At 45.3% G+C, this 26,445-nt stretch overlaps 2 protein-coding genes across 10 annotated transcripts in view; both read right to left on the bottom strand.

The window, feature by feature from the left end:
- Positions 1-11,277, bottom strand: part of FBXO39 (F-box protein 39) — a 19,547-nt gene extending 8,270 nt beyond the window's left edge. The window contains exons 1-2 of one of the 3 annotated variants that reach the window (XM_055367309.2): positions 11,197-11,277; positions 1,283-2,385 (exon numbers count right to left, since the gene is read on the bottom strand). In XM_055367309.2, coding sequence (XP_055223284.2) covers positions 1,283-2,305 — 1,023 coding nt within the window. In that variant the 5' untranslated portion in view covers positions 2,306-2,385; positions 11,197-11,277. Of the gene's footprint in view, positions 1-1,282; positions 2,386-2,649; positions 2,672-11,196 lie in introns of those variants that run through there. The other 2 variants (XM_055367310.2, XM_019012917.4) reach the window with 2 other exon arrangements.
- On the bottom strand, positions 6,521-26,445 carry XAF1 (XIAP associated factor 1). Of its 7 annotated transcripts, XM_004058431.5 has the most exons (7): positions 25,648-26,445; positions 23,417-23,552; positions 22,455-22,511; positions 21,569-21,764; positions 19,933-20,018; positions 11,197-11,538; positions 6,521-9,054 (listed from the first exon to the last, which is right to left on the bottom strand). In XM_004058431.5, the coding sequence occupies exons 1-7, from the start codon at positions 25,677-25,679 to the stop codon at positions 8,998-9,000; spliced, it is 906 nt and encodes a 301-aa protein (XP_004058479.3). In that variant the 5' UTR covers positions 25,680-26,445; the 3' UTR covers positions 6,521-8,997. The 7 variants fall into 7 exon arrangements, with proteins under 7 accessions (XP_004058479.3, XP_018869209.2, XP_004058480.3 ...); XM_019013664.4 differs by having other exon boundaries at positions 6,521-11,538; positions 25,648-26,349; XM_004058432.5 differs by lacking the exon at positions 22,455-22,511 and having other exon boundaries at positions 25,648-26,303.

Below are 26,445 nucleotides of genomic sequence, written 5' to 3'. Positions count from 1 at the left end.
AAACAGCAAAACTAAAACTAATAAAAACTTTTTACCTTAACTTTGTCTCCCTACTGTTTAACTTTTTGTTATTTCTATTTGTATCTTACTGTACTGTCTATGTCTTGAAAAGTTGTTGTTGTTATTATTTTCGATCGGCTTATATGTTTGTCTTTCTACGTAAGATATGAGTAGTTTACTCACACAATTCCAGTGTTACAATATTCTGTGTTTTTCTATGTACTTACTATTACCAGTAAGTAATAGTAAGTATACGTCTTGTACCTTCAGATGACTTCTTGTTGCTCATTAATGCCTTTTTCTTTCAGATTGAAGAACTCCCTTTAGCATTTCTTGTAGGACAGGTCTGGTGTTAATGGAATTTGGGGACTTTTTAGATAAGGGACATTGGACATGTAGTTCTTAGAGGAAGAGATTTGAGAATGATGGTGATCTCATCCAAGGTTGCAAAACTTGGAATTTGGAGGCAGTGTACTTGGAGTATACGAGGTGCTCGTCCCAGCCCTGCAGTGGACTGGCTGGGTGACTGTGGGCTGGTCATTGAACCTCAAGTTCTTCTGCAGCACACAAGGATCATGATGATATCTGCCGTACCCCACCTTTGGTTTATGTGGGTACCTAATGAGGTATTAGCACCTTGGAGTCCATCCATGTTTGTAGAGATACATAAACCTGTTAATATCAGTTGTCACAACCACTGTGAGGTCCTTGGAAAGACAAAATGATCCTGATCTTACAGATGAGAAAGCTACTAGATTAGGGAACAGCCCAGAAACTCTGAGCTCTTCGGTTGTGTAAATCAAATTTGACTTTTTGTCTGGCCTGGTCCTCCCCATTCTATCTCCCCAATTACCAGGCACTGGCACTGCTATAACCAGACAGATCCCCCACTGAGATCTGACCATAGGAGCCACAGGGTCTCCTGCATGCTGCTGTGACCTGGTGGAAAAGTAGCAAGAGGCAGCCCAGCTGCTATTCACCTGCAAGGCACCTCCTGGCTCAGGCTTCATAGCTCTGAGTGGGGACTTAGGGGCTTTCCCTGGCTGACAGCTAACCAGATAATTCCTTGTGTCTGTACCACATGTAGGAAGCGAGTAGCAGCTTCTGTTGCCTACTGTGGTCTTGGGAGGAGGGCAGGAGGCTTAGCTGGTGGTATTTCCTGGAACTTCAATTTGAGATTGAGTGAACATTTGGGAGCCTAGCCAAGAGCAGGCAGCAGTGGGCTTTCTTCTGGGGAAGCCAGTCACCTGAACAGCAGTCACTCCTCACAAGTCTTACCTACCTGCAGAGTGTGCCGGAAGGTGGGCAGGAGATCTATCAGAGTGGGTCTCATTGAATAGTCTGGGTCACTGAAATAGCAGCTTCTCAGACTGATGCTCCTGATCGGGATCTCCTGCAAGAGGATTCGGGCCAAGCGTTCGTACTTCATGATCCGTTCAAAGAAGAAGTTCACCTTCAGATTGGTGGCCTGCCTGGCCAGCTTAGCCCAGGACATACCCCAGATGACCTGTCCGTGGGGGTCATGAACGTGGCATTTGATGTTGATGGTCTGGAGGGTGCTGGCATTCTCACACAAGTTCTCAAGCAGCTCGTCGGAGATACAGTTGTAGTTGAGGTTCAGGGACACAAGATTGTGGAATGTGGACATGGTCTTTTTGAACTGGGGGCTGTTGTAGACAGCAAGGTGATGGCTGAAATAGTCCTCGATGTTGAGCTCTGAGATCACATTCTCATTCCTCATGTAGCTGAGGGAGTCGAGAATTTGGCAGCCTTGCTCCACGGTCAGCCTGGCCCCTTTTAGGTTGAGATAATCCAGGCGTTTGCCCATCTTCTTTAAGAAGAAGCTCAAGCTGCTGATGAATGAGCTCCTGATGCTGTTCCTCCATACCAGGCGGTCCAGCTCCAGGTATTGGATGGAAAGAGATTTCAGACGGTTGTTGCTCTTACTCAGACAAGACAGGAGGCCCCGCATGGTGACCTGGAACTTCTTGGTCAAGACAGCATTGTAAGGATTCATGAATTTGACCTCCAGGTGCTCCAGATAACGACCAAACTTCTTAACATACCAAACAGCTGACTCAACTTCAGATGCATGTACCCTGGAAGGTCTCCCGCTGAAGGTGATGGTTCTGTACCGCCAGAGCTCAGCAGAATACATCATCTGGTTCCACTTTCTGCAGACAAGAGCAGCCCTGGACCTGTCCCTGTCTCCTAGCCACCAGAAAACACGGCACAGACACAAATCAGGCAGAAAGGCCCAGCAGCTCTGGTCTTGGGGCTGGATCAGTTCACTTTCTTCGTCCATCCAGGAACTGGGATGTACAGTGCAGCTGTGTGTTAGGCAGGGCTTCCAAAAATGAGGAAAGGAAAGCAATCACTTGCTTTCTGTGGGGAATAAAAAGGAAGAGCCATTACCTGTCAAACAGAGATTAAACTCAAATGAACCAGCTTTCCCTGTGGTCCCAAGTGCATTAGGCACTGTGCCAGGTGTGGGTGGTTCAATGATACATTCATGACACAGTCCACACCTGCAAGGATTTCACAGTCTATCCAGGGATACAGACCAGTACTCAATTATAACCCTGTGAGAGAGCAGGAAGGTTCAGGCGGACTCATAATGTGGGGTAGCACACATGCAGGGTGACTTACTCTGTTTGACTAAATACAGTGTTTGGAAGTAGAGAGGGCTGCTCAGAGGAGGCGACGTCTGAGTTGGGTTTTGAAGGGTGAGTAGGATTTGCAAGGCAGACCAGGTGGGCCTAGTGGTAGTGGTGGAGGAACTGATGCATTCTGGGCAGAGGGAACAATACATGCAAAGCCACAGAACTGTGAATGTATGTGATGTGTTCCCATTCAGGGAACTAAAAATGGTTTGGTCACCTGGCACTTAACTTGTTAAGTGGGCTGGAAATGGAGGAACTGGATCACTTGGGAGCAGTGGGAAGTGCTGGATCAAGGGGTCCTGCGTGATGTGATAAAGATTATGTCCTAGAGGCCAGAGAGTCCCACTTCCCCTTTCCCCAAGATTCTGGAATTCTGACATGGCCTATCCCCTTCCTGTATCTAGCTACAATGCTGACAGTTGTGTAAAATTCAAGAGGTGTAACAGTAGAACAGGGTGGAAAACCCCAGCTGAGGTCACAGAGAGCCATGAAGGTTGATGGGTCAAATGTCTGGAAGCCATGTGGTGAGTTTTGAGGTGTGGAAAGGACACTCCTGGGGGACAGAGGAAGGATGGTCAAGAGCAGAGTCCAGGCATTGTGGTGGGAATGGGGATGTGTTTGCAAGTTCTTTAGAAGACACGATTTGGTAACTGTTGAAGGAAGAGGTGGGGAAGGCTGGAAATTTTCTGACCCAACTAGAGAGTCCCAGCAGAGATCTGAGCGAAGGCCTGCTTCATCCATAGATATTTTATAGCCATCTGCTAAACTTTTTAGTTTTTTGCTTTCAAAGTTTCATTTGCCTAAAAACTCTCCTCATGTTGTTTGCCCCTCCCAAACCCCCATTGTTCAAAGTTCAAGCCCTACCACTCCTTAAAGCTCTCACTGACTACTTTACCAGATAAACCCAAGATTATTGATCATGGCTCATAAAATTGTGGTGCTGGAAAGAGACCTGAGAATTAATTTCTTTTCAGATGAACCCTGAAGGCCAGAGAGGTGAAGGGACTCACCTATAGTCTCACAGCAAGTTAGTATCAGGCCCCAGACTGGAACTTGGGCTTTTTGACTCTTTCTTCTGTACTTTTTTTTCCTGTCCCCACCTCTTGGGCCACAAGGGTGTAGGGGCAAGTGAATCACATTTCCCAATTCAGGACTGACATTATTTGTCTGTGCAAGACCCCTCTCTAGTTTTATTTATTCATGTGTTCCATTTTAACCCTCTGTCCCATTCCATTGCCCCTACCATAGGCAACTGTTCAAGTGTGTTTGATGTGTGTCTTTTTGTCTGTATGTGTGCTTGCCAAATGTGTACTTACTGTTTGTAGGACTTATTCCTGTGGCTCTGTGTACATTTCACCCATTGCATCTAGCAGCTGAATAGAACCCATGGCAGGTATCCTGCCTGTCTCCCATCCTCTTTCCTTTGATGGACCCCAAGTCTCCTCCAGCTCCCACCAACACCACAGTGGCAGTGAGCATCCTCAAGTAAGCACAGTTGTGGGCCTCCCTAGGGACCTTCTCCAGGCTTTGTCCTCACTACCCCATCACTTTCTCTCACCACCCACTCACTGATTTGGCCCCTGTCTCCAGCTGGCCTTCCCACCTCCACATCCGAACAGACTTCCATAAAGGATTTAACAGCAGCCCGCCCCGCCCATGACATGGCGCCCTAGTGATTCCCAGCATGGCTGTGTCCATATTTAGCTTGCCTCCTTCTGCTACCTCTTGCCAGTGCCCCTCTTTGTATAATCTGTGTCCTTGCCTTTCTCTCCCAAGGGACCCACACACCCCTTGACATCCTCCTTCTGCTTTTGAGAAGGTACTTAAACATTTAACAAATGAAGAAATAGGTCTCTTCAATCACTTGCAAACTGCCCAAGGCTAGGGATCTCCACAGCACTCACCACCAAGCAAAGCTCCTAAAAGGTGCTGCAGAAGAGATAAACCAATTTAAAAGCTCCACGAAGCAAAGACTTGGAATCAACCCAAATGCCCACCAATGATCGACAGGATTAAGAAAATGTGGCACATATACACCATGAAATACTATGCAGCCATAAAAAAGAATGAGTTCATGTCCTTTGCAGGGACATGGATGAAGCTGGAAACCATCATTCTCAGCAAACTAACGCAGGAACAGAAAATCAAACACTGCATGTTCTCACTCATAAGTGGGAGTTGAACAATGAGAACACATGGCCACAGGGAGAGGAACATCACACACCAGGGTCTGTCAGGGGGTTGGGGGCAAGGGGAGGGAGAGCATTAGGACAAATACCTAATGCATGTGGGGCTTAAAACCTAGATGACAGGTTGATAGGTGCAGCAAACCACCATGGCACATGTATACCTATGTAACAAACCTGCACGTTCTGCACATGTATCCCAGAACTTAAAGTATAATAAAATAAATAAACAAATAAAAGCTCCATGAAACCTTTTGGCCTAGCAAGGTTGTAGGTCAGGAAAAGTCATCAGACACTGGTGCTGTAAGGGTGGGGTTGGAAGAATATGTGTGTCTGGAAGAGTTGCTGCAAGGAGATTCCAAATTCTATTTAATGACTGGGAGCCTCCCCTTACCCCCTGAGACCCCATCAGAGGCAGTGTAGCTTAGTGGGCTGGATCCTAGCTATGCCCATTACAGTCGGATGACCTTAGGCAAGTCAATTTCTTTGTGTGTGAATCCTCACATACGTATATGGGGTAATAATAGTGCCTTTCTCTTAGTGTTGGGAGGATTAAGTGAGCTGATACCTGGAAAGCACCAGGAACAGTGAGTGCCTGCCACATAGTAAACGCTATACAAGAGCTGGCTGCCATTAATAAGAAAGTTGGTGCCGAGGTACTTCTGCAACGTCCCGCCAAGGAAGATAGGAATACAAACACATCCATTTCACAAATACGGAAACGGAGGTGTTGGAAGGTGAATAAAGTTTCCCAGGGAGAACGTGTAGTAAGTGGGGAGATGGGATTCGAACCCAGGGTTGGTCCACCATATCACACAGCTGCCAACCAGGGAGGGAAATCTAAAGATGTCCTACCCACCGCGGGAGGGGAGTTGGCCTGGCAACTCCTGCAGCCAAAGATGCTTCCCAGAGCGGGTGATGAGAGCAGCCCGCCTCCCCGCCGCGGGCCTCGGGGCATCCCACCGCCACCCCAGCCTGCTCCGGCCCGCGTTCGCCCGTTACCCGTTCGCTGAACCCCGCTCCGGCTGCAGGGACTGGAGCACGCCAACCTGCTCCTCCCGCGCAGCTGCTGCTCCGACGCCAACTCCATGGGCGCCCGGGGTCTGCACCTTGCTCTGGCCCAGGCTAAATGCCAAGCTCCGGCCGCCTTTGTGACGCGCTGCCGCCTGCAAGGCTCTGTTCCTGCCCCCGGGTCGCAGAGCCCCAAACCTGCAGTTGCCGGGTCAGTGGATCCCATGTGCAGAGGGCGAGACGGGGCCCTGGCCAGGCGTTGGGAGGCGGGAGGCTCGGCCGGCGCTCCGGGTGAGGATGGCACGCCCCCGCCCTTGCTTCTGCGCACAGGGAAGACATTCGGCCCCGAACTTGGGGCTCAAAACGGTTCAGTTCGCTGCCTTTCCCATCCTGACCCAGCCCCGGGTTTTTTTCGAAGCCGCCGCTGGATAGGTTGCATTACTAGGCTTCCCCCAGCCACTCTCCCTGCCCAAAGCCTTCAGAAGCCGCCCCTCTCCCCTTCACCTGGCCCTTATCCACTGTCCCAGCCTCATTTCTTTCTCCCTCCCTGAACGTCTTCTGCTCCCCTTTCCTTCACTGCCCTTATCCTGGGGTCCTGGCTGCTGCCATTCCTGGCCCTGGAAAACCAGTGCGGAACCCAAAGAAAGGTGGAAGAGCAGCTTTTAGAGAGGTGTTTTTATTCTTTGGGGACAAAGCCGGGTTCTGTGGGTGTAGGATTCTCCAGGTTCTCCAGGCTGTAGGGCCCAGAGGCTTAATCAGAATTTTCAGCCAAAACTGGAACCTTTCTTTTTTCACGTTGGTTTATTTGTAGTCCTTGGGCAAACCAATGTCTTTGTTCGAAAGAAGGAAAATAATCCAAACGTTTTTCTTTTAACTGTTTTTTAGGTTCAGGGGCACATGTGTAGGCTTGCTATATAGGTAAATTGCATGTCACCAGGGTTTGTTGTACAGATTATTTCATCATCCAGATAAAAAGCATAGTACCAGATAGGTAGTTTTTTGATCCTCACCCTCCTTCCATGCTCCAACCTCAGGTAGGCCCCAGTGTCTGTGGTTCCCTTCTTTGTATCCATGTGTACTCAATGTTTAGCTTCTACTTATAAGTGAGAACATGTGGTATTTGGTTTTCTGTTTCTGAGTGAGTTCATTTAGGATAATGGCTTCCAGCTCCATCCATGTTGCTGCACAGGACATGATCCCATTCTTTTTTATGGCTGCATAGTATTCCATGGTGTATATGTGCCACATTTTCTTTTTTTTTTTTTTAAGGCAGAGTCTCGCTTGGTTGCCCAGGCTGGAGTGCAGTGGCAGGATCTCGGCTCACTGCAACCACCACCTTCCAGGTTCAAGCGATTCTCACGCCTAGGCCTCCCAAGTAGCTGGGATGACAGGCGCTTGCCACCACGCCTGGCTAATTTTCGTATTTTTAGCGGAGACGGAGTTTGGCCATGTTGGCCAGGCTGGTCTCAAACTCCTGACCTCAGGTGAACCACCCGCCTCAGCCTCCCAAAGTGCTGGGATTACAGACATGAGCCACCACTCCCTGCCACCACATTTTCTTTATCCATTCTACCACTGATGGACATTTAGTTTGATTCCCTGACTTTGCTATTGTGAATAGTGCTGCCGTGAACATTTGTGTATATATGTCTTTATGACAGAATGATTTAGATTCCTTTGGGTATATAACCAATAATGGGATTGCTGAGTCAAATGGTAGTTCTGTTTAATCATGTCCCATTTGTCAATTTTTGCTTTCGTTACAATTATTTTTGGGATCTTTGTCATGAAATCTTTGTCCATTCCTATGTCCAGAATGGTATTGCCTAGGTTATCTTCCAGAGTTTTTATAGTTTGGGGTTTTACATTTAAGTCTTTAATCCATCTTGAGTTGATTTTTGCATATGGTGTAAGGAAGGGGTTCAGTTTCAATCTTCTGCATATGGCTAGCTCGTTATCCCAGTACCACTTACTGAATGGGGAATTCTTTCCCCATTGCATACTTTTGTCAACTTTGTCAAAGATTAGATGGTTGTAGGTGTGTAGCTTTATTTCTGGGCTCTCTATTCTGTTCCATTGATCTATGTGTCTGCTTTTGTACCAGTACCATGCTTTTGTACCAGTATCATGCAGTTTTGGTTACTGTAGCCCTGTAGTATAGTTTGAAATTGGGTAATGCGATGCCTCCAGCTTTGTTCTTTTAGCTTAGGATTGCTTTGGCTTTTTGGGCTCTTTTTTGGTTTCAAATAAATTTTAATGCTTTTTTTTTCTGATTCTGTGAAGAATGTTATTGGTAGTTTGATAGGAATAGCATTGAATCTATAAATTGCTTTGGGTAGTATGGCCATTTTAACAATATTGATTCTTCCTATCCATAAGCATGGAATGTTTTTCCATTTGTGTCATCTCTGGTTTCTTTCAGCAGTGTTTTGTAATTTTTGTTGTAGAGATCTTTCATCTCCCTGGTTAGCTGTATTCCTAGGTATTTTATTCTTTTTGTGGCAATTGTGAATAGGATTGCGTTCTTGATTTGGCTCTCAGCTTGGATGTCGTTGGTGTATAAAAATGCTACTGTATTTTGTATATTGATTTTGTCTCCTGAAAGTTAGCTGAAGTTGTTTATCAGATCTAGGAGCTTTTGGGCCAAGATCATGGGGTTTTCTAGATATAGAATCATATCATCTGCAAACAGAGATACTTTGACTTCCTCTCTTTTTGGTTGCCTTTTATTTCTTTCTCTTGCCTGATTGCTGTGGCGAGGACTTCCAGTACTATGTTGAATAGGACTGAAGTGCCTTGTTCTACTTCTCAAGGGTAATGCTCCAGCTTTTGCTCATTCAGTATGATGTTGGCTGTGGTTTTGTCATAGATGGCTCTTATTATTTTGAGGTATGTTCCTTCAACGCCTGGTTTGTTGAGGGTTTTTAACATGAAGTCAAGTTGAATTTTATCAAAAGTCTTTTCTGTATCTATTGAGATGATACGTGAGTTTTGTTTTTAGTTCTGCCAAACCTTTTCTTTTAAAGCCCAACGAATAAAACCCATCACTTTTCACAAGACCACCACAGCAAGTAGGCAGGAAAGCCAGTGTTAAAAGTGAAATCTTTTGAATTTGTAGTACCTTTCCTTTTCCAAATCTAGCTGAAATTTCTCACTTGTTTTCCTTTTGATGAAGCTAACCACCGGCATTTCTCCTAAGAAATGGATATTAAAAAAGTTTGATATGGTTAAAGTAAGAAGTACTAGCTCCTAGAATATCTCTGGATATTGCTGTCCCTTGTTACAGAGCATGAGCCCTGCCCAAAGACTGGAGTGTAATGGCATAGAAAAGGTCAGGAGCCCACTGAGCCAGAAGTATAGGAGGCTTGCGACAAAGTTTAACAAGGGCCTGTTGCTATCACTGGGTGGAGGGACAGATGGGAGAACACTCACACCATGGAATCTTAGGCAGCCATTAATAAAAATAAAAATAAGCCACATTGTTTGGTTTGTAGGGATTTCCTTGGGTATTGCTGAATTTACATTAGGATGTAAAGAAATGTTGCCGGGTGTGGTGGCTCATGCCCTATAATTCCAGCACTTTGGGAGTCTGAAGAGGGTGGATCACCTGAGGTCAGGATTTCAAGACCAGCCTGGACAACATGGTGAAACCCCATCTGTACTAAAATGCAAAAATTAGCTGGGTGTGGTGGCAGGTGCCTGTACTCCCAGCTACTCAGGAGGCTGAGGCAGGAGAATCGCTTGAACCCGGGAGGCAGAGATCGCAGTAAGCCGAGATCCCACCACTGCATCACTGCATTCCAGCCTGGGTGACAGAACGAGACTCTGTCTCAAAAAAAAAAAAAAAAAAAAAAAGATGGCAGCTTTTCTGGTTCAAAAAAAAAAAAGTGAAAAAATGTATATAACAGGACTCCAAATGTGTATGTTTGTATGGTGGTTATATAAGAAATTGCTAAATAAAATACAGGGTGTCCTGGTTAAATTTTAATTTTAGCAAAACAATCATTGCATGGAATATACTTATACTAAAAACAATTCTTTGTTTCTCTGAAATTCAAATTTGACTGAATGTCCTGTATTTTTATTTGCTAAATCTGGCGACTCTGATATATAAGGATGGAGAAAACTGTGAAAGGAAATATACCAAATCGTGGGAGGCAAGGAAAAATGGCACTAGTAACACCCCCAGCAAATATGAAATGAACCCATTTTTGTAAAATTATATGCTTATGTGCATACATAGATGCACAAGGAAGTTAGAAAAAAAGGTTTTGGCATACTAAGTCTTTTGTAAGGAGCACGCATCATATACTAAGTGAAAAAGGCATGTGGCAGAGTAAAAAGTATAGTAAGATAATATGTGTGGAAAAAGAAACAAGTAAAACCCAGTATATGCTTGTTTAGGCTTGTATATGCAAAGATAGAGCTTTGAAAAGATGCCCATAAGACTGTCCAAAGTGGTATCTCAGGGTATGGGGTTGGGGAAGTAGGGTTAGCTTTGCTTTTATACTTCTTTATATGATATTATATCAACCAGCTCCAACAAAATCTAGTACTTATGTATTTTGAAAAAAAATAAATTTTTTAAGTAAGGCATTTAATCTGGAGCTTAAGAGCATAAACTTTGGAGCTATATACATGTGGACTCAGGCTGGATCCTGCCACCTTCTAATTGTATACTCCTTGGAAAGCTACTTTACCTTATCTGTAAAATGGAGATAAAATGCATGCCTATTGTTTATGATGAAGATTATAAAGAGCTCTGTATTGTAACTGGCACACAATGGTTAACAACCTCTAATGCCAGTTGTTATTATTACTAGAAAATAACCTAGGACATAAAAATCATGATATTCAGGGAGATGCCTACAAACCCTGATCTTCTTGAAGCAAACCTTGATCTGCTGGAGGTAAGCCACCACCAACTGGCTTAGGATCTTGACCAAGACATCTCATCTCTGGGCCTCAGTGCCATATCTACACCATGGGAGAGATAGACTGGGTATCCTCTGCTTCATTCATTTACTCAACAGTTTTGGAGCAGTTGCTCCAAATCAATCCCTGGCCTAGAAGCTGGAGACACAGAGAAGAGGGACCTGGCTCTACCTTCAAAGACCTGGCTTGAGTCAAAGGTGACTCAGTCTCTCGGAGGTGATGCAAATAAACCAGGTGGTAAGTGCTACGAGATAGTGCATTTGGGCACTCAGAGAAGTGGGAGTCAGAGAAAACGGCCTTTTCAGCCACAACATTTGTGAACATCTTTCAGGTCTTGGATTTTTTAAAGACACTGTGCGTATGGTTCCCAGAAAGGTAAGCAGAGAACAGAGGCTGAGTACCTGATGTTGATTTAGGATCGGCAGGGGAAGCAGGATGCCACACTGAGAACATGTCCTCAGAATGTCATAGGCTGCTTTATCTCCTCTAGGGGAGCTGGTCCTGGGCTTGGGCTCTGACATCAAAAGTGGATCCAAGGTTTTGTTTTTGCTTCTTGGTGCTTTCTTTGATGAACTTTCAGAATGAAGAGGAAATCTGTTTATACTTCTTGTCTTTGGACGAACATCTTTCTCCATCGTGGAAGTTTGATTTTCAGCAGCTTGACTTGGAAGAGATGAAGGAAGAATTTTTGGCTTTCCAACAGGAAAGTGTTTCTTAAACTCTGAGTCTGGACAACATTTACCCTGCAATTGTGAATAATATATCAAATTTTAAAATGACTTCAGCTTTAATGGTCAGAAAATACAGTAGACTAGATAACACAAGAAATTCCCACTGTAAACACTTTTATATGGTGTATAAAATGTGACAGACATTCAATTTAATAGATGGCTTTGCAGGAAAGAAAGAAAATTTTGCATTCCAGGAATGAAGGTCTGACTGGTTGCTATGGTTTGAATGTGTCTCCTCCAAAATTCAGGTGCTGCCAATGTGATGGTATTAAGAGGTGGGGCCTTTGGGGGTGATTAGATCATGAAAACTCCTCCCTTTTAAATGGGATTGGGGTCCTTATAAAAGAGGCTTCATGAAGTATTTGGCTACAGCCTTCTACTCTTTTGCTTTCTACCATGCTAGGAGGCAGCAAGAAGGCCCTCACCAGACACCAAATGGTGGTGCCTTGATCTTGAACTTCCCAGTCTTCAGAACTGTTCGAAATAAATTTGTGTTCTTTATTATTACTCTGTCTGTGGCATCCTGTTATAGCAGCACAAATGGACTGGTTAAGCACAGGAGTTGACACTGCTTATGGGAGATGTAGGGTCAACTTTGTAACTAGGGGCTTGGATGACAGGAAAGTCCCATCCACACAGGTGGGGATTTGGAAGTAAGACTCTATTGATCCTGCATAAAGCTGGAAACTTTAAAGGATAAATTATGGTGGGTAAGAGGAAAAGTATCAGCTAATGAGAAAAGGAAAGTGGCAAGGAAGCTTTTCTTTCTTGGGTCGGTATTTGAGTGTGGAGACGAAAACTTATGCCCCTGAAAACTCAAAATCACAGGTCCATGCCATTCCTGTGTGTGGGATTAGGATTTACTTTGGCCTCATGGTCTGGGAATCCCTGAGCAGAAGAATTAACATAAACATTAAGATGTCTGGCAGAAGCAATCACAAAATTCCTCTGGAGGGACAACAGCCTCAAAATAGGTCATAGAGGATCCTCATAGGTAGAGTCCCACCAGATAGAAACTCACAATCCAAAATTACAAACACACAAGGAAGCAATCCACCTTGAGTAAGAGTCACAGACACAAAAGTAGTCAGATTAGCCTCCAAGAAGTTCAGGTAATGCAACTATAGGATAGAGACTGTAAAATAAATTAATTAAAAATGATTAAATCTGGGAAAAGAATAACATCTCATGAAAAACAGAACAGGTAAATTTGAAATTTTCTAATTTGTAATTAACAAATAATAACTTTATATATTTATGGGGTACAATGTGATATTTTAATATATATATACATTGTGGGATGATTAAATCAAGTTAATTAACATATCCATCACTTCACATACCTATCATTTTTTTTGTAGTGAGAACAAAAATAGGCAAATTTGAAAGAAAGATAAATTGAACTTCTAGACATGAAAAATGCAGGTATTGAACCTAAATGGATGGGCTAAAAACAGCAAATTAGATTTGGCCAAGAAAGAATGAATGAACTTGGAGATAATTTCAGGAAATTACCCAGAATATAGGAGATAGAAATAGAGAAAATATGAAAGGTTAAGAGACATAAGGCGATTAAAAGAGAGAAATGAAAAACAAAAGAGAGTCATGAAAAAAAAAGAGAGTCATGAAGCTAGAATGAGAATGCTTAATATACATGTGTTATGTTCCAGAAGGAGAGTTGAGAGAATGTGGGAGAGCTGGGGAATGTTGGGAATTCAAACAGATAATAGATGAGAATTTTCAGGCCTGATTAGTGACATAAACCTTTATATTAAGGAAAGAGAAATCCTGAGCAGGAGAAAAGCAAACACATTTGAGTACATTGTCCTGAACAGAATGAATAAAAATAAAACTACTCTTAAACACGTTACAGGTAAAAGGCAAAGAGGATCTTGAAATCAACCAAATATAAAGATTACGTACAAAGGAACGGCAATTAGGCTGGAAGAAAATACATCAACAGCAATAACAGAAGTGGGATGGCAGTGGAATAATCTTCAAAATGATAAGAGAAAATAGCTGTTAATCTAGATTTTGATATCCAGCTAAACTATCATTCATGGATGCAAAAAACAAAAAGCTTATTTTCAGGCAACTAAAGATTTACTACTCAAGGTTCTTGGCGAAGAAGCTACTCAAGGTTCAGGAAGAGAGAAATCATACCCAGAAGGAAAGCTTAGGATCCAAGGAAGAATGTGAGTAAAGAGAAGGGTAAACTTGTGAGTATATCCAGCCGGGCACAGTAGCTCATGCCTGTAATCCTAGCAGTTTGGGAGGCCAAGGTGGGCAGATTATGTGAGGTCAGGAGTTCAAGACCAGCTTGGCCAACATGGAAAAGCCCATCTCTACTAAAAATACAAAAATTAGCCAGACGTGGTGGCACACACCTGTAGTACCAGCTACTTGAGAGGCTGAGGCAGGAGAACTGCTTGAACCCAGGAGACGAAGGCTGCAGTGAGCCAAGATCGTGCCACTGCACTCAAGCCCAGGCAACAGAGTGAGACTCTTGTCTCAAAAAAAAAAAGAAAGAAAGAAAGAAAAAAAGCAAAAACAAAAACATGTGAGTATATCTAAACAGGCATGAGTTACATAAATAACAACAATAATCAGTAAAGAGGGGTAGTATGAAAGCAAAATGAAACAAAATTCTGGCAGCATTTTCATGTAAGATAGTTACAGTATTAACATGTTCTCAAATCTATATACTGTTTGTAAGGAAAGTAGAGATAATGACTAACTTTAGACTGTTAAGTCAAGTATTTATATTAAAATGTTAAGGGTAACTACTGAAATGATAGAAATAAATGTAAAATTGATGAATCAGTAGGAAAGAAGAAAGAGAATAAAGAAATCTTGCTCAATCCAATAGAAGACAAGGGAGAAGCAAGCAGCAGCAGCAGCAGCAGCAGTAGTAATGAACAAGAGTGGTAAACGCAAGGCTCCAAAACGATGGGGGAAAATTATTGTTAATATCGTTGAGAGTGATAAAGGCATTGTGATTAAGAAAATGACTGTATTTTTGAGATATTAAAGAATGATGGTGAAATAACAGGATATCTTGGATTTGCTTTAACATACTTTAGAAAAAAGAAAACAAACAAAGAATAGTTCAAGCCTGGAAAACTTTTGATTTCCACGTGTTAACAGCTATTTTCTCTTAGCACTTTGAAGATTATTCCACTGCATACCCACTTCTATTACTGCTGTTGATATATTTGCTTTCAGCCTAACTGCCATTCCTTTGCTTGTAATCTTCTTCGGTTGATTTCAAAGAAATCAACCTTTGCCTTTTACCTGTAATGTATCTAAGAGTAGATTTATTTTTATTCACCTTGTTTAGAACAACAACTGTTGTATCTGGGGAGTAAATACATGAATGTTTATTGTATTAACTTTCTACTGTCATATTTATTTGAAAGTTTTTGTAATCAATTTTATTTCTTTTATTTTTAGTGGACAAGTAATAATGATACATACTTATAGAATACAGAGTGATTTTCTCATACATGTATACAGTGTGTAGTGGCCAAATCAGAATTGTAATAAGATTTTTAATAAACAGATTAAGATGGTCAATAGATTCTATAGCCACCCAAGCTATCATTTTCAGACATATAAGGCCTAAAAAATTTGCCTCTCACGCTTTCTTTCTCAAGAAACTATTTGGGGATATGTTCTATCAAACAAGGAGTAACCTAAGAAAGAGAAAGATGAGACCTGAGATTTGGGAATCAGAACTCCAACCGTGGAGAGAGTGGAAGAAATTCCAGACCAACAGCTAATCATCAAGCCTGGGGCATAACATGCTCCCAAAATGAAATGGATAGACTATCTGATGTGTTTAGTTGTACTCAGGGGAATTTTCAGATCTGGTAGAGAATTTTAGGGATGATTTAGTGATAGGTACCTAGAAAGTGAAGCAAATGAAAAACTGAAGCAATTATTAAGTCCAGGTAAAACAAAAAGTTGTAGGAGAAAGAACACATAATCACAATTCATGTGGAAAACCATTTGTAATGTTTACATGGTTATACTAATGTAATACTGAATATTTATTTAACCAGAATGAGTGAAATCAATACATTGGAAGGATGAAATGAAGAACTTTGGAGGTGTGTGTGTGGGATGGGTGGTATAAAAAAGTGAAATCTATATTCCTAAATCCTTATGAGTCAATAAGTAATATCTAAAACTGGAAAAAATATAAGAAGGTGCTTTAGACATATGAAGGTGATTACCAGAAGAAACAGCTAAAAGCAAAAGTAGAGTATTTGTGTCTGGGGAGTAGTTAGCATGAAGGGGACCAGTGGGGCTTATAGTTTTTCTGAGGTCGTGGGAGACAATTAACAAGGGCCATAATAAGTAAGTAAATTAGATAATATGTTAGAAGTTGGCAAATGCTATGGAAAAAATAATAGAAGAAGGTAAGGGGTTGGTAAATATGTGATGGAGAGGGAGTTGCAATTTTAAATAGGTTGTTGTGGTACATCTCCTTGAGAAGGTGCCATCTGGGCATAGACTTGAGAGAAGTGAGAGAGTTAGCTCCTGGAGTAAGGTGGGGAAGGTGAGGAGGTAGCTTCCAGCCAGAGGCAGTAGCCAGTGAAAAGGCCCTAAGGCATGGTATGCTCAAGAAACAATCAGGAGGCCAGTGAGCTGAACAGGAGTAGTACATGAGGTCAAAGAGGTGATGAGATAAGAAGGGAGGCAAAGATGACATAGATCTCTAAAGCCACTGTAGTTTTGAGTTTGCATAAAATGGGGCAAGAATCAGTACAGAGATCTGAACAGAGGAGCCAAACAATCTGACTTGTATTTTTAAGGGATCACGTTGACCTCTGTGATGAGAATAGACTGTAGGGGGCAAGGTGAGAAGTAGGAAGACCGTTTAGGAGACTGCTGCAGCATCTGGGCTAGAGAAGATGATGGTTCATACCAGGGTAGCAATGCGGAGGGAAAGAGAAGTCGAGAGTGAACCTGAGATTTTGGCCTGAACAACTGGAAAGATAGAGTTGCCATCAACTGAGATGGGCCAAGCTGTGGCAGAGAGGATTCCATTTCAGATGTGTTACATTTAAGATGTCTATCAAGCATTCAAGTGAAGATGCAGTAAATAGTAATATACAAATCTAGAGTTTGGGGAGAAAAACCCAGACTGAGATATAAATTTGGAAGTGTCTGACTACATATGGCTTTTTTAAAAATTTTTTAATTTTTATTTATTTATCTATTTTTTGAGATGGAGTCTTGCTCTGTCGCCCAGGCTGGAGTGTAGTGGCGTGATCTCGGCTCACTGCAAGCTCCGCCTCCTGGGTTCACGCCATTCTCCTGCCTCAGCCTCCCGAGTAGCTGGGACTACAGTCACCCACCACCACACCCGGCTAAGTTTTTGTGTTTTTAGTAGAGACGAGAGTTCACTGTGTTAGCCAGGTTGGTCTCGATCTCCTGACCTTGTGATCCTCCCGCCTCGGCCTCCCAAAGTGCTGGGATTACAGGCGTGAGCCACCACGCCCGGCCTTACATATGGCATTTTTAAAAATCAGGAGGTAGGATGAAATAATCAAGGCAGTGAATATAGGTAGAGAAGAGACCAGAGACTAAGCCCTGGGGCCTCCCAAAATTAAGAGGTTGGGGAGGTAGAGAATGAGAGACCACCAACGTCCTTGAAAACCATGAAAGTGTGGTGCCCTGGAAGCTGAGAAATTCCACTGAGGAAGAGGGAGTGATGAGCAGTAAATGCTTCCCATAAATTGAGAACTGAGAACTGAGCATTGGATTTAGCAATGCAGAGGTCATTGATTTTGACAAGAGCAGATTTGGTTAAAATGGAGAGCCAGACTGGAGTGGGAATAAGAATGGGAGAATAAAAGATGGAGGCAGTTACTTATAGACAACTAGCTCAAATGTTTTTCTACGGAGGGGAACAAAGAAACAAGATGGTAGCTTATAGGAAATGGGATCAGAAGTATTTCATGTTTTTCTGGTTTTGGGTCATATTAATAAAAAGTTAAAGACTGAAAACCACAAAACCACCTAGTATACATGATTTCAATCCTTAATTTTCAAAATTAAAAAAAAAAATTCTTTTCGTGCAAGGCCATTGATATATAAATATTCAGTAGTGGTACCCCTTTAAAAACTTATTGTAAGAAATGTTAGGACAACCTAGAGATTTGAGACTTTGTTGTTGCCTGTGTGTACAGCTCATTTAACCTCTCTCTGTTGCAGGACAGAGAGGGGAGAATTGCTGGAGCAGTGTAGCAAAAAACTTGTGTGACCTTGTGTAGGCAAAAAGAGAGGGTATATTGTACCAGTAGGAGGGGATAGGCTTTAGAGAGGCACATAGAAAGCTCCTCTATGGTTAAGAGGTGGGAAGGCAAAGTAAGTGAGTGTGGATGCTGCCAAGGAGATAGATCTGGTGTTGGCTGGTTGTGGATGTCTTCTTTTCCTGAACAAGGAGATAAACCATTATCCCCATTTTCCTCAAAAGAAGAAAGAAGCTCAGAGAGGTTACACAGCCAGAAAGTGGCAGAGCAGAAATAAAATTCAGAGTTTCTGAGCACAAATCCAGTTCCATGTGTATTGGAGCTCCCCACTTCCCTGTAGCCTTCAAATAAGTGTGTAGGTGCCCTGGTTGCCAGGCTGGACATTTGAAGGGAAGTAGTCAGCTTTACTCTTGTTTTGGTGGTCACCAAGTATTTTCTCATTCAAACAGAACACATGGACCACTTATAGGATCGAATAAACATCAGTACTAAGGAAAACAAGTCAGTAGGTGATTTCCACGTACAGCCGAGGCTGAGAATCCCGTGGCTGGGGCAGCGCATCTCAGACTTGAAATGCCTGGGAAATCATGTGACCCTGCATATTCTGATTTAGCATTTCTAGGGGGAGGGCCTGAGATTCTGCATTTCTAACAGGATTCCAGGGGATGCTCATGCAGCTGGTCCACAGACTGCACTTCAAAAAGCAAAGAGCTGAAAGGTGGAAACAATCCGAATGTTTACCAACAAGTAGAGAAACAAAATGTGGGATGACTGTAAAAAGGCCATTAACTTTGGGAGGCCGAGGAAGGCAGATAACCTGAGGTCAGGAGTTTGAGACTGGCCTGGCCAACATGGTAAAACCCCATCTCTACTAAAAAAAAATACAAAAATTAGCCGGGCGTGGTGGCAGGCACCTGTAGCCCCAGCTACTCCGGAGGCTGAGGCAGGAGAATCGCTTGAACCCGGGAGGCAGAGGTTGCAGTGAGCCGAGATCACGCCACTGCACTCCAGCCTGGGCAACAGAGTGAGACCCTGTCTCAAAAAAAAAAAGAAAAGAAAAGGCCATTAAAAGGAATGAAATGCTGATACATGCCACAACTACAACACGGGCGAACCTTGAAAATGTTACAGTAAGTGAAAGAAGATGGTTACATAAGACCACATATTATATGAGTCCACTGATGTGAAGTGTCCAGAATAGACAAATCCATAGAGATAGAAAGCAGATTAGTGGTTGCCAGGAACTGGGAAGATGAGGGAATGGATAGTATCTGCTAATGGGTATAGGATTTCTTTTTGGAATGATGAAAATATTCTAGAACCAGATTGCACAACATTGTGAATGTACCAAATGTCTCTATAGTGATGGCAAATTTTAAATTATACGTGGTTTACCACAATAGTAAAAAGAAAAAAAAAAGAGCGAAAAGCTGGATCGTCTCTATGGTTTCTTTAGTTCTGATATTCTGTAGTTTTAAGAACTGAAGTGTTAAGAAAGGTAAACAACTTTCTGCCCAAGGAGAAGGAGAAGAGTTCTTTGGAGAGAAGCCTTGGTAAGTTTCCCAAAGGGGAAATGCTCCATTCTGTGCAAAAGAAGGGAGCAACTTGGCACAGCAATGCACTAAATGGCACTTAGGGACTATGGAGGGAAGAACCTGTGAGTGTTCCCAGGCAAAATCAGTCAGTCAGTCAATCACATAACTGCGCCTCTACAGAGTCCTCTTTTTGCACCAAGCCCTGATGTCAGGAAAATGGAAAAAGTCATTCAGTTTTGCAGGAAGCTCACAGTCTAATAGAGAAGACTCCCACATGGGACTGAAACCAGTAAGACAGGCCCTATTGAGGACCAAATTGCAATGTCCAGGCCATGAAGTTTGGAGATGGTCAGAGGTGATCGGGGGTGTTGGGAGTGGTAAGGGAAGCCCCTTTGAAGGGCTGGGCACAAATAAAGACCAATTTTTGTGTGCTTGATTAGCCTAAGCAAGTCACTAAACTATCTTTTTGAACAAAGCAAAAAATAAATATGGGACCCTTTAATATCCATGCTGTGTAAAATTGGGCCCAGAATCTGCCTTTCCTATCACACTTTTCAGAATGTGGATGAACTATTGGCACCATTAGAAAATTACTAAGTGCTACTCACCATATGGTGGAAATACTTATTTTCTGGAATCATTTGGTTGCAATAATGACAGTAGATTTCCCTTTCAGGAGCTGAAATTCTTTCCCCTGAATAAGCAGAGAAACAACACCACAAATGATTGTCCTTGTCAACGGCTAGCCCAGCTCTCCCACAACTGCCTACATGGCCTGTGCTCATGAGCATGAACTGCCCCCCGGACCTGCCTGGTCTTGACTTTCCTGCGCTGCCGGCATCCTTGACCACACAGGCAACTCTTGGCTGAATCACCCACATCATTTCCTTTATGGCCACAGATGTGCACTCAGGGCAGCAGCAACCGTAATGGAGAGACATTTTCCTGGATCAGGACTGGTTTCTAAGGAGATGAATGGAGCTGTAGCCGTGGATGCCAACCCCCTCCATTCTGACTGTGCTCTTTCATTGCACCAGTTTTCAGACTGTGTGATCAGACCAGGTGTTGGTTGAACACATTTTTGTTGACAGTGCTGAAGCTGTGTTGTGTTGTGTTGTGTTGCACTGAAGTTGTGTTGAAGACTGTGTTTGATTCTGTTGACGTCCAGCCATGCTGGGATGAAGGAAATATACATGACTCTCACAATTTTCAGGTTTCCATTGGCCAGTTTTGCCCTTGGGTGGATTGTTTGTCAGGAGAAGTTTACTGTCTGGGGAGTTTTAGGCTCTCTCCCATGTTACCACGTTACCAAAACAACTAGCAAAGACACCAACGGATCTGTCACACTGATGGTTGTGTGACAGTAAATACACCCTCATAAAGAGGTGAGTGATTCAAGTGAACATAAAATGGTACCAGGGAGCCAATACATAGGTCCCCAGGCCAGGAGCCATTGCTAACTCCCTTCTGGCCATTGCCGATAATGGAAAAAGCCCTAGATTCGGTGCCAGGAAGTGTGGGAGTCCAGTCTTATTTTTGCCTCTAGCAAGCCCCTGCTTTATTCTGTGTGTAGGTTTCTCATCTGTAAAAGGATGCAATGGATCTCTGCCAGGCTAGGACTGTGCTAGAGGTGCTCAAAGAAAGCCTCCTGTTTCCTAGGACTCCCCATGGTCCTCCCCCTTTTTTTTTTTGAGACAGAGTTTTGCTCTTGTTGCCCAGGCTGGAGTGCAATGGCACGATCTTGACTCACTGCAACATCCGCCTATCGGGTTCAAGTGATTCTCCTGCCTCAGTCTGCCAAGTAGCTGGGACTACAGGCGTCCGCCACCATGCCTGGCTAATTTTGTATTTTTAGTAGAGACGGGGTTTCTCCATGTTGGTCAAGGTGGTCTCGAACTCCCGATCTCAGGTGATCTGCCCGCCTCGGCTTCCCAAAGTGCTGGGATTACAGGCATTAGCCACCCCGCCCAGCCTTCTCCATGGCCTCTTTACTCAACTTTGTGGTAGCTAGGCTCTAGCCCCGGCCTCCTGGTCTCCCTGGACCAGTCATTTGAAGGCCACAGCAGACACACAGGAAGGCCACTCTGAGGCATGGTTTAGAATTAGAATAGCCAGATGAATTGAGACCTATACAGCAAATACACTTGTCATCCGTCCTGTTGAGAGCTTCCCTTCCTTGCATCCCATCCAGGAAAGGCTCTGGCCCTTGGAACGTCTCTCTTCCACCCCAGTTTGTGTGCTTACCTTTCCCGAGCTGGGCCTGTTCACTCCGACAGACATCTCTGTGCTGGGCGAGCATGCGGTGCATGATGAACCGGCCACAGCCTTGGCAGAGCTCTGTCCGGCTGCCACAGTAGGACTTGTGGAGCTCCAGCTTGCTGAGCTGCATGTCCAGTTTGCAGAGCTTACACTCAACAGGGCGCTCCTGGCACTCATTGGCCTGTGGGAGGCAGCAGGAAGGGCATGATCACTGGCCCTTTTTTTTTTTTTTTTTTTTTTTTGAGACAGAGTCTCATCGTGTTGCCCAGGCTGGAGTGCAGTGGCTTGATCTTGGCTCACTGCAACCTCCGCCTCCCGGGTTCAAGCGATTCTCCTGCCTCAGCCTCCCAAGTGGCTGGGACTACAGGCGTGCGCCACCACGCCCAGCTAATTTTTGTACTTTTAGTAGAGACGGGGTTTCACCATGTTGGTCAGGCTGGTCTCGAACTCCTGACCTCGTGATCCGCCCGCCTTGGCCTCCCAAAGTGCTGGGATTACAGGCATGTGCCACTGCGCCTGGCCGATCACTGGCCTCTTTGACTGTAGGCAGATCAAGGACTTGTGCCCATCTCCCTTGGGAATTAGGGCCAATACGAGAAAGCAGATGAGAAGGGCCAGAGTACGGGACTGCCTTCGGGGGATCTGAGCTCTGATGGACTCATGGACCATGGAAAACCCTTCTGACCAGTATCTGGGGGACAAGAGGACCTGTGTTATGTGGTGGGCTAGTTCTCCACTGCTCTCCAAGCCTAATGGGGTGAAAAGAGTGGTCAGGTGGAAATCTCTATTACTGGCCTCCCGTTTCCCCTTCCTCTCCTTTTCTCAGGTTGGTCTATTTGGCTGTAAAGGAGAAATCACATGGGGCTCTTACCTTATGAAACTCCAGCGAGGACTTCTGCATGCTCTGCTGACACATCGTACACCCAACCTAAACACACACACACACACACACACACACCAGATGTGGGCCCACCCAGCACCCAGGGCCTGCCCCACATCCACTTTGGCTCACGGTGTTCCGGGTTTGGGTCTGTGAACTCCCAGAGGGCAGGGATCTGATGTGGCTACCTCAGTGTCTCCCTAGCACCCAGCCCAGTGTTCAAGAAGTGTTTGTCAAACCAGTCTGAGTTGGCAACGGCTGCCTGAGCTTGAGTATCTCCAGAGAGACAGATCAGGGGCCCCAGGAGGAATGGACATGGAAAGGCGGGAAACAGGGCTCCATCTGACTGCCTTCCAGGACCTTCCTTTTTCACATCCTCTCTTTACAGATCTCAAGAGAACAGCCAGTCTTCCCTGAAACCAGAACCTCTTGCCTATGCCAGATCCATAAGCCTGTAGGGAAAGGATTGGAAATGGGAAAACTGGAGGTAGACTCAGATTAGCATGAAAAAGGCAGGATTAACATTTCCTTTCCATGGGGCTTCGTGTGGAGGGGCTAAATGACTTCCCATGGCCCTCAAGTGAGTCTCTGCCTGGGGGACTCGACCCTTGCCTTAAGTCCCCAGCCCTCACCCCAACTCCCGGACCCCATCTCTCCTGCAGGGAGGACTGGACCCATTCCCTGACTCCCAGACCCCTTCTTTCTTGCAGGGAGGATGGAACACTTGCCCCTCCCAGACCCCATCTCACCTGCAGGGAGGACTGGACCCACTCCGTGACTCCCAGACCCCATCTCTCCTGCAGGGAGGACTGGACCCACTCTGTGACTCCCAGACCCCATCTCTCCTGCAGGGAAGATGGAACACTTGCCCCTCCCAGACCCCATCTCACCTGCAGAGAGGACTGAACACTCGCCTTGACTCTCAGACCCCATCCTCCCTGCCGCCTCCTCACCTGCTGGTGCTCAACCTTGCAGTGCTCCTCCATGGTTTCCTTGGGGACAGGCTCCTCACACTCCGGACACAGGACCAGGAACTGCAGGCAGTAAGCCTCATGGAGGGTGAAGTTGGCAGAGACTACATGTCTTTTACTACAGGGTCAAGGTGTGGGGATAGAAAAATAGACTTATTTTCATATTATAAAACATGGAGCTGTATTTCATACCCAGGGCTAGATCTCCAGAGGCCTTAAGCACTGAACATGTGATGATGATGACACCACCTGCCCCACACTTCCTGTGTGGGTCCAAAAGTCAGAACAGTGAGGCAGCATCTAATAAGAATAAGGATGATCTACAGAGCTCTTACATTGCTGGGGCGGGGCATGGGAAGGAGCAGGAGGGAGGAATTACAAAGGGGCATGGGGAGCTTTTGGGGTGACAGGAAGCTTCATTATCTCAATTACGGGGATGGTGTTTCATGGATGTATATAACTTAGGCCAAAACTTATCAATTGCTACCCTTTAAAATGTGAGGTTTATTGTAGGTCAATTATACCTCTATAAGGCTGTTTTTAAAATGAAACATTTCATTTTAAATAATGTAAACAATTAAATTATTTCAATTTAAATAATTCGAGAGAAGTGCCAAATTCTCTTGAATCTTTTTTCTTGTTTTCTGGTGCCCCTGTTTGGTCCACAGTGTTAGGAACGCAGCCCTGCTAGGCTCACGCTTCCTGCCAGGGCCATGCCAACTTCCAAAATCTCCAAAGCGAGAGCTTCCCAAGTCTCCCCTGCCTTCAGGTTCACCTGCGCTAACTCACAGAGACTCCGAGGTTCTTCCTGGAGACCACAGTGAAGGAAGGGTTCTGAGCCTCCCACTTCCTGGGCAGGGCATTTTTCTCTAACCGTCCTTTTTGCCAAGAAGTGCCTCCTTTTGGCTGGGTGTGGTGGCTCATGCCTGTAATCCCAGCACTTTGGGAGGCCGAGGCAGGCGGATCACCTGAGGTCAGGAATTCAAGCCCAGCCTGACCAACATGGAGAAACCCGGTCTCTGCTAAAAACTACAAAATTAGCCAAGTGTGGTGGTTCACGCCTGTAATCCCAGCACTTTGGGAGGCCGAGGCGGGTGGATCACCTGAGGTCAGGAGTTAGAGATCAGCCTGGCCAACATGGTGAAACCTCATCTCTACTAAAAGAATACAAAATTAGCCGGGCATGGCAGTGCACGCCTGTAATCCCAGCTACTCGGGAGTCTGAGGCAGGAGAATCACTTGAACCCGAGAGGTGGAGGTTGCAGTGAGCTGAAATCGCGCCATTGCACTCCAGCCTGGGCAAAAAGAAGCGAAACTCCATCTTAAAAAAAAAAAGAAGAAAGAAATGACCCCCTTCATTTCCATCAGCTCTTGTTTGTGGCAGCTCGGGAGAAGGGAAATGGGGTGGCTGTAGCCGTAAAGGCCCAGGGGACGAGAAGAGTTACATGCCCATGTTCCTGGCACATGGGACGTGCTCCAAGAGGGACTGTCAAAGCCTCACTCCTCTTCTGCCCAGGCAGCGGGCACACAGGCAGCATCATCTTCCCTTCCTCTGCTCTCTCTCCTCTGCCTGACCTGGCCCCTTCTCCCCGTGCTCTTCCTGGGCTGGTTGAGAAACCAGAGTACTTGAAGGGTCTGGCTGGAGCAAAGCTCTCTGGGGAGGGTCCACTCAGGTCCCTGTCACAGGTAGGGAGCTTTGAGAATGGGGCTTTTTGACCGCTCAGATTCCGCCCCCACCCCGCCCCCCGTTAGAGGTGTGGTCCCAGCCCCCTGCTCTGTCCCCCCTGCCCTGCCCCACGGCTCCCTTTCCAAGGAGGGTGAGAGTAGTCCTGGAGAATCTCCGTGGGACACTTTCTTTCACAGATGGGTGTGAAGGTCATAGTATCGGAACCCCAAATTAGGACCCAAGGTCTCACAAGTATGAGTAGCCCAGTTGGGACCACTGGCCGGGCTATTTGGCTTCAGAACTGTCCCAGAAAGCCTAACATTTGGGGGAAAGGGGCTGCAGTGAAGTGGAGGTAATGCTGCCCACCCCCACCCAGAGATTACCAAGTTTAAACCCTCCTACCCTTGGGGCCCACGGTCTCCAGCTGCTTGTCCTCCTAAGTGTTCTCATGCAGGAACCACTTTCTGCTCCCTTCAGAAACAGCCCTATGTCGTCTGCGTCTCTCCCTCGCCAGCCCGGTCTGCCGCTGGAGAAAGCGCTTTCTTACCAGTTCCTGCACACCGAGAAGTCTCCTTCCATGTTCTGCTCTCTGCAGTCTTTCGGTTGAGTTTCGTTTCTTGCAGGCAAGGAAACAAAACTGAAAGTTTTCCGACGGCCCAGCCCACAGCTTCAGGGAGGGAGATCTCCAGAATTCGCGGCTCAGGATTTCCCGTTGATTCCTGAGGCTGGACCCTCCCAGGAAGCCCCTTTACAGCATGGCCAGCCCCTGCTGTCGCCCTTGGCCATCATTCTGTGCTACTGTCACGGCCGTGTCTACCTCCCTGAGGGTGGGAGCCTGAGGCCAGGCCTCTCCTGGGCAGCACAGCAGCTTGTTCCCTCACCCTGGCTGGCTGGCTTCGCTCTGTCTGGGTCTCCATCCCTTTTCCAAACCATCCACCTCCCACCCTTCTCCCCCATCTCCAGCTCCCTTCTGGTCCTCCCCTGCAGGAAAGAGGGAACTTGCCGTGTTGAGCTTCAATGCTGTTCCCTAAAAGTGGCTCCTGGACTTCCAGGCGGTGAGGACCTTGCAAACAGCGTTCAGGGAGGCTCTGGGGATGCAGGGTGGTGTGAGCCCAGACCCAATCTGGTGTGTATCCTCCTGGGGGTCCTTAGAGTTTTTCCAGACCCTAGAAACAGCTGTGCTAACAGAAGAACTCTAAACAACATCTGGAGTGATGACAAGCAGGCCCAGAGAATTCCCGTGGCGTCTGCCAATGGGGTGGGTGCCGCCTCTCTGAGGAGGATAACAAGATTAAGGGAAATGTCCAGGCAGGGCTCCAGCCTCCAGGCAGGCTCTAAAATTCAG

This window comes from Gorilla gorilla, chromosome 19 (genome assembly GCF_029281585.2).
Source record: "Gorilla gorilla gorilla isolate KB3781 chromosome 19, NHGRI_mGorGor1-v2.1_pri, whole genome shotgun sequence".
Classification (NCBI taxonomy): Eukaryota; Metazoa; Chordata; class Mammalia; order Primates; family Hominidae; genus Gorilla; species Gorilla gorilla.
The sequence above is the reverse complement of the archived record's forward strand: the minus strand, read 5'-3'. Positions and strand labels throughout refer to the sequence as shown.